The following is a 7,620-nucleotide window of genomic DNA, read 5'->3' on the forward strand; positions in this document are numbered from 1 at the left end:
AAAGTAGATAACGTCGTCTACTACGTCGCATGAAACAAAGTGGGCCCACATTGCTTGGATAATCCAGAGCATTCATTTGTTAGGCCCTGAGATAGATAGGGTGTGCCCTAAAACTCAACTTCAAACGATCATCCTAACCCTTCAATTTGTGGAGGTTAAAAATGGGAGGTTCATAGCCCTCCATATTTAACCTCCACAAATAGAAGGGTTGGGATGATCTTATGGTTTTTTTTTTTTTTTTGGCACACCCTAACTATTGCGATCAGGACCCAAACAATGTGGGCCCCACTGTAATTTTGGCCGACGGAGTAGATAACGTATCTACTCGGCCGTGTAGAAACACTTTTCCCTATTAACAATTAGATTGGTATGGTAATTCCATCACAATATTATCCGAAAACATGAAATAGTCAAAACGATTTCCCGAAGGAAATGATATATTAAGACGTTTTTTGATAAATTTGCCATCAGTGGATCAGGATCATCCTATCATAGTTTTAATGTAGATGATGGATGGATTTTTTATGTGAGTGGGGGTCCACCATATCAACAGCTTGAACGACAGAAAATCGACACCAATTATTTCTCAAATCGCATATTTGAAAAACATCCAAATGGTCAAAGGAGTTTAAAATATATTTATTTACCATTTAACCAAGTTTTGGCAACTAATCTTTAATAGTGAAGTAACGAAAATAATTTTTTTTATAGATGCTGTAAGTTTTTTTATAATTACAAGTGAAATTTTATTTTCTACCCAATTCCTCCGCATTTCCATCCTTTTGTTTGTGCTTTCTTGGAAATGACTATTTTCAGGGAAAGGCAAACAAAAGGTGGAAATATAGCCATTCTTAAGAAAAGATAAACAAGAGGAGGTGGTAATGCTGAAAAGGGGTCGGGAAAAATCAATTTCCTAATTAGAGTGGTATTGGCCAACCTTAAAAAAGGTCTGCAAATTAGCAATCAAATGGGTAGGTATAAATAGGGTAGGCATTGTTCGAGACCATGTGGGAGATCACCCAGTTTGATTTCAGCATGTCCTTCGCTCGGCTAATAGGGTAGCGGACCGTTTCGCGAGAGATGGAGTAAATTGGATCTTTGATTTTCTTCCTCCATAATATGTTGTTTCTTATTTTTCTTTGTCTGTACTCATGACCAGTTGGGTGGTGGGGCAAGCCCCACTTATTAATTTAGATCTAAGCATTTAAAAAAAGGGCAGGCATTTTTCAACTCAGATAAGTTACATTATAATTTAGGTACGAAAAGATTGTTTCAACTTTCACAGAAAAAAGAGTCTGACGACTGCTTCTATTCTTTGCGGGGAAAGATCTACTTGGATGAAAAAAATAGATTAGATAGCGTAGTTGTTAAACCATATATTGATTAAGTTGTAACAAGACCATTTCCATGAAATCACATGACACTTAAGCCATGCATCTATTTCTCTCTCTCTCTCTCTCTGCCTATAAATATGCACGCATTCTAAGCTTCTTCCACACCATCAAAACACTCGTACCCAATACTCCTCTTTAGATTGATAAAATGGAGAAGGCTACTCCCCTCCTTGTACTTGTACTCCTTTCCTTGGCGTCTTCTCTTACCTTTGCCGCTGATCCCAGTCCTCTACAGGACTTTTGTGTTGCTGACAATATGTCTCCAGGTACAAATGCTTTTTTTTTATTTCTCAATTTAACTTCCATTAGTATCATGATAATCACGTGTTTGTGCAAACTCAATTCCATTTTTGGCAGGTATTGTGGGGTTTGGCTAGATGACTTGAGAAATATTGTTATTGCATTTACTCTGCGTGTGGACACCGGCCCTACGTGCATGGGTTATATTTTTTTTTATTGGCTGATCTTTTTTTGATGTTTTTCCTTCTCAGTGTTAGTCAATGGCGTGGTTTGCAAGGACCCAATGCTCGCTCAGGCAAGCGATTTCTTCTTTCCAGGGCTTGACATGCCACGCAACACAAATAACCGAGTTGGGTCCAATGTGACCGCAGTGAACGTGGTCCAAATACCAGGACTCAACACTCTTGGCATCTCCATGGCTCGCATAGACTTTGCACCCTACGGACTAAACCCTCCCCACACACACCCAAGGGGCACTGAGATGATTGTAGTTCAAGAGGGCACCCTCCTCGTTGGTTTCGTCACCTCTAACCTTGAAAATGGCGAAAATCGGCTCATATCAAAGGTCCTCAATAAGGGTGATGTGTTTGTGTTTCCAATAGGTCTCATTCACTTCCAATTCAATGTTGGACAGACCAATGCGGTGGCCATTGCCGCTCTGGCAAGTCAGAACCCAGGTGTGATCACCATAGCTAATGCCGTCTTCGGATCAAACCTGCCCATCTCCGATGATGTTCTCGCCAAGGCCTTCCAACTTGACAAGAAAGTAGTTGATTTTCTTCAGGCACAGTTCGGGCCCAAAAACTAGATGACTACCGACAAGGATCCCATGCATTAACTACCATAGTGTATTGGAATATGCAAACTTGATGTTTGCATTTCTTAAAATAGTAATAATAATACAGTCTGAGTATGTCACTGGGGAAATCAAGGGATTGATTGACTATACAATCTTGTTTTTCATGAATTCGTCTCTCTCTCTCTCTCTCTCTCACACACACACACCGATCATGAAGTCTGCAACAGGATGATCCTAACCCACTGATGGGAAACAGAAAGTCAAAGTGAAGCCCAAACTTAAAGCGAGGGATACACTACACATTCTGATGGTTATCTTTTATAGTTCATCACAAAGAAATTCACATAGGGTTCATCACAAGTGATTTGGAACCACACAAAGTATACTTAAGACAAGGTAAATAATCAAGGATTCATATTACCACAAATCGATAAGAGCCAAAATAGAACATACAAAATTTACATGTAGAAACCGAAACTGAAATGTGAAGCATGGCCACAATAATAAGAACCGAAATAGGAGGCAAGGACCAATGTGAAGTAAAATGGGCATAGAATGAGTAATCAGAGAATCATTTTGCCAAGATACGAACCAAACAGGATCAAATCACATCCCGAGACTAAAAATGTAGCTGAAACTGAAACATGCAACGAGAAGCATGGTTGCGTATTTCAAAAGTTCACAGTGGAGATTTACAAGCATGATCAAACACAAGTAACTAAGATCAAAATATACGAATGAACAAAGTCGCGATATTCAAAAGGATTCATATATCACGTGACATAAACGATGTCTTCATCATAGTAGACCAAAACTGAAAATTAGCACCTTTAAACAAACGAACGTTTTGCTGAAAACTTGAAGAATTGGTATTGCCTGCCATATTGCCAACTTACCGAACCCGTGCTGGTCTTCTTTCGAAATTGTCCCCAGCCTTTCTGCTCTGATACCACTATGTAGAATTTAAAGAACAAGTAATACAGAAACACAGAAGAGAACAGAACACAAAAGAACCTTATTATATTGCTGAATGTATTTAACACACACGAAATAGCCTTTCAATAAGACTTTGACTTTGTATCTTGCGGCCAATCCATAAAGCATGTTTCCTATCTACTTTTAACCGATACAACACTACTCCAATCCGGTGTCTCTCTCTGTCTCCAACGTGCATGAACTGTTGGTGGGCCCAATAATTAATTTGTTTTAATTTGTGAGGAAGGTAGGTCCCACCATAGGATGATCCAAACCATCCATTCGATGGCCCACAACGTAAATAGGTTGCACCGCGAAATATTATTTCCAAAGCTCTGATCTAAAGAGAAACCTCTATAGATTTGAGGGTTGCGATCATCCTTTGAAAATGATATTTTGAAAATGATATTCTGGAGTGAAACCTATTTAAGTTGTGGGCCATCGAATAGATGGTTTGGATCATCCTATGGTTCAGGTCTTACAGTAACATTAAGGCCCAATTGTAGGTAGGGGTGGTTATTCGGTTTTAACCGAACCGAATAGACCGAAATTTGGTAACCGAAATAATTTCAGTTACCAAATTTCGGTAACCGAAACCGAACCGAATAAAAATTCGGTTATTCAGTTATAACCGAATAACCGAATTGTAGGAGAAATAGAGGGGAAAAATTAAAATCTCGGTTTGGATCGGAGGGCTAGGATCATCCGATCAGAATGATTTTTTGAGCACAACCTAATTAAGTTGGGATCAATCAAATGGACGGTTTTAATCATCCTACGGAGTGCACATATAGCACTTTTTTTTGGAAAAAAAATGGTTTTCATCCATAATTTTGGTTATTCGGTTAACCGATTTTTTTTTTTAGAAAACCGAAACCGAATTTCCAAAAAAAAAAAACCAAAACCGAACCGAACCGACGGGTATTCTGTTTTAACCGAATAATGCTCACCCCTAATTGTAGGCCCCACTTATATTTTTCAAAATGAACTGTACGGTCCACACAATAGGAGGATCCAAGCCGTTCATTTGATGGACCGCAACGTAAATAGGTTGTTCCCCCAAAATCATTTCCACGGGATGATCTCAAACCTCCGATCTATAATATTTTGGGGTGCAACCTATTTATGTTGTGGGCCATCAAATGGATGGTTTGGATCATCCTATGGTGGGGCCTACCTTGTGAAAATCCGATGTAGGGGGGATGTAGGGGGGTCCCAAGTTATACTGGATTGGCAACACAATGAGGAGGGAGAATATGGTTGTTTAAGAAATAGAATCTACCAATTTAAAACCTTTAAACCGATTTTAAGATTAAGAGATCAAGAATCAATATTCAAGTTAAATCTAATGGTGCAATGCAAATAAAAGAGCAAAGAGATAGAAAGAGTGCACCCGAGATTTAAAGTGGTTCGGTCCTCAAATCCGAGGCCTACTCCACTCCACCAACCAAACCCGTTGATGGCTTCACTATTTGATCTTCTTAACCTTGGCGAAGATCGAATGCCAATTACAATAGCTTTAACTTTGGTGGCTATCCTCACCCCAATAGCTTTAACCTAGGTGGCTATCCTCACCACGGAGAATGGGCTTCGCTTCTCCGAATACTCGCCCGAATACAACACTCGAAGGTTTGAAAGAAAGAAATGAAAAATCCCTCACAAGGGTTACAAAATGGATGTACAAATTTGAGCCTATGATCCAAATCCTAAAGATGGTGATGAGAGGCACAATTGAAGTTGATTCACTCTTGGATATTCAAATGAAGTTTTAGAGTGTTAGGATTTCATATATTGAATGTTTAGAACACCCATATTTATAGGAAAAACAAAATATGACCGTTCAGTGGCATTACGGTAATTTCTGGAAAATTCCCAACGGCTCAAAATCCGACCGTTGTAGTGTTCTCGGAGTTCCGAGAATATTTCTCGGAGTTCCGAGCAAATTCTCGGAGTTCCGAGAAAAAATCTCGGAGTTCCGAGAATACACACAGAAGTTGGAAAATAGTCTACTGAACCATTTCTCGGAGTTCCGAGAATAATTCTCGGAGTTCCGAGAAGCCTATGCAGAGCAGATTTTCAATTCTGTTTGGGCTTCCAATTCTCAACCAAGATGGGATTGCTATGAGGGTTCCAAGGTGTTGGAACACACAAATACAATCACTTGTTTATTTAGGGTGTGTGAGATTAACTTAATTATGCCTCTAAAAACCTTAATCTAGGTTTGGATCAATTACATTCTAAAAGACAAAAAATGGTCTTCAATATGAATTTCTTCATGTCTTCAAGTCTTCATGACTTCTTGCTTGATGACTTTGGCCTTCCAATTAGTGGTCCAATGTGGGCTTCTTGGCCTTTAATCCAAGCATCCTTGATCTTAATTTTTCATGATCTACAACTTAGATAAACAAACACATTAGTGATAAATGATCACTTGTGTGTTGGAATCATCAAAACAAGATGGGAATGCCAAGGTAAAAACCATTGGGCTTACACCTTGCTTGATGTAGTGTTGTACAGCTGTAGAGTAGAGTGGGGTGATTTTATCCTGGAAGGGGAGAGAAAAAGGAAATGACTGCTTCGTCGGTAAAAAGTAGATGGGAATCGTACTTTATAGTTAGTGGGCTGTCAAGAGGGAAACTAGCCTCCAAGGGGGCCGTCAAGGGCGAAAATATCAGCGCCCTAAAAATAAATTAACATGCAAAAGGAGTTTTGTATGCTTTCTAGATGACTATACGATGGACTTGAATTAGGTGGGCCCCACAAGTTTTTAATTACTTCATCTAACAATCTCGCAAGGGGGTTTTCCACATCACAAGTTCACAACTACCTCGTCACCTAGTTTAGTGAAATGACGTATACTCAGCTCAACAAATCAATAATTAGTGGGAACAGAAACTTTGAAAATGTATAAAACTGGACGTGGCATGGAACTGCATTGTTCTCTGTCGTTGGAGGATACACATCCTTGGATAAGCAATTCTTTGGATTGGCCTCCTTTCATATATAATTTCAAGACGAAAATGCTAAAATGAATGGTGCCCTTGCAAAAAACCATCTGCATGGGCGCTCCTATTGGGACTTCTGATCAAGGTGGATTTCTTTTTCCATTAATTTAATATCTGTCCGTGCCATTTTCATATTTTTCTGTGCTCTTTCAAATGATTTTTGTTGGGATGGACCAATGTGGAGCGACCTTTAGCTGGTTTTTGCAAGGCAGCCATTCCCATTATCATTTCTCTAATTTATATATGGAATAAACCCCTTGGATTAGCTACATATAGAGTATGCCTTTCCCGCTCAATAAGTGGTGCCCTTTTCAAGATAAATAGGGCATTAATTAAAGGGAAAAATACAGGATACATCCCCTCAACTAGGGCGAAATTCCACTTCTAACCCCGTGGTATCGAAGGTACCAAAGGCAACCCCTCAACTTTCTGACATTTTTAAGTAGATCCCCTACTTTTCACCCTATAGTTCAAAATCCATCAAAGACACCCCCTAACAATTTATTCGTTCCTGTACACCCCGTCATATAACAAGCATTATTGAAAACTAAGGGGGTGTCTTTGGTACCTTTGATACCACGGGGTTAGAAGTGGAATTTTACCATATTTGAGGGGGTGTATCTGTAATTTTCCCTTAATTAAATTATCCAACCTAATGAAAGTCCAGTTGGGAAAAAAGATGTATTAGGTAGTAGTAGATATACTATTGGAGCCATATTGGTACAAATATATAGATAAGGGCGTCTTAGTTGCCCCCAAAATTTATGATATTAAGTTATTGAAAAAATCGTTTTTAAATTCTTTAAGACGTTTTTTGAAAAATTTGCCATCAGTGGGTTAGGATCATCCTACCATAGTTTTAGCGTAGATGATGGATGGCCTTTCGGTGTGAGTGGGGGTCCACCAGATCAACAGCTTCAACGATAGAAAATCGACGCCATTTTTTTTTCTCAAATTGCATATTTGAAAAACAACCAAATGGTAAAAGGAGTTTAAAATATGTTTATTATTTTATTTACAATCTAACTAAGATTTCGCAAAGAATCTTTAATAACGAAGTAACTAAAATAAAAAATTTTAGAGATGCCATAAGTTTTTTTTAACAATTACAAGTGAAATTTTAATTTCTACCTCATTCCTCAGCATATCCATCCTTTTGTTTGTGCTTTCTTGGAAATGACTATTTTCAGAGAAAGGCAAACAAAAG

The 7,620-nt window shown here is 38.7% G+C and overlaps 1 protein-coding gene across 1 annotated transcript; it reads left to right on the plus strand.

The window, feature by feature from the left end:
- The first annotated feature begins 1,542 nt into the window (after positions 1–1,542).
- On the plus strand, positions 1,543–2,570 carry LOC143867505 (germin-like protein 8-2). The gene is made up of 2 exons (XM_077376108.1): positions 1,543–1,660; positions 1,886–2,570. The coding sequence occupies exons 1-2, from the start codon at positions 1,543–1,545 to the stop codon at positions 2,440–2,442; spliced, it is 675 nt and encodes a 224-aa protein (XP_077232223.1). The 3' UTR covers positions 2,443–2,570.
- The last annotated feature ends 5,050 nt before the right edge of the window (positions 2,571–7,620 follow it).

The sequence above is a fragment of the Tasmannia lanceolata genome, unplaced genomic scaffold, assembly GCF_043159265.1.
Source record: "Tasmannia lanceolata isolate RefF3 unplaced genomic scaffold, GAP_Taslan_0.1 ptg000257l, whole genome shotgun sequence".
Taxonomy (NCBI): Eukaryota; Viridiplantae; Streptophyta; class Magnoliopsida; order Canellales; family Winteraceae; genus Tasmannia; species Tasmannia lanceolata.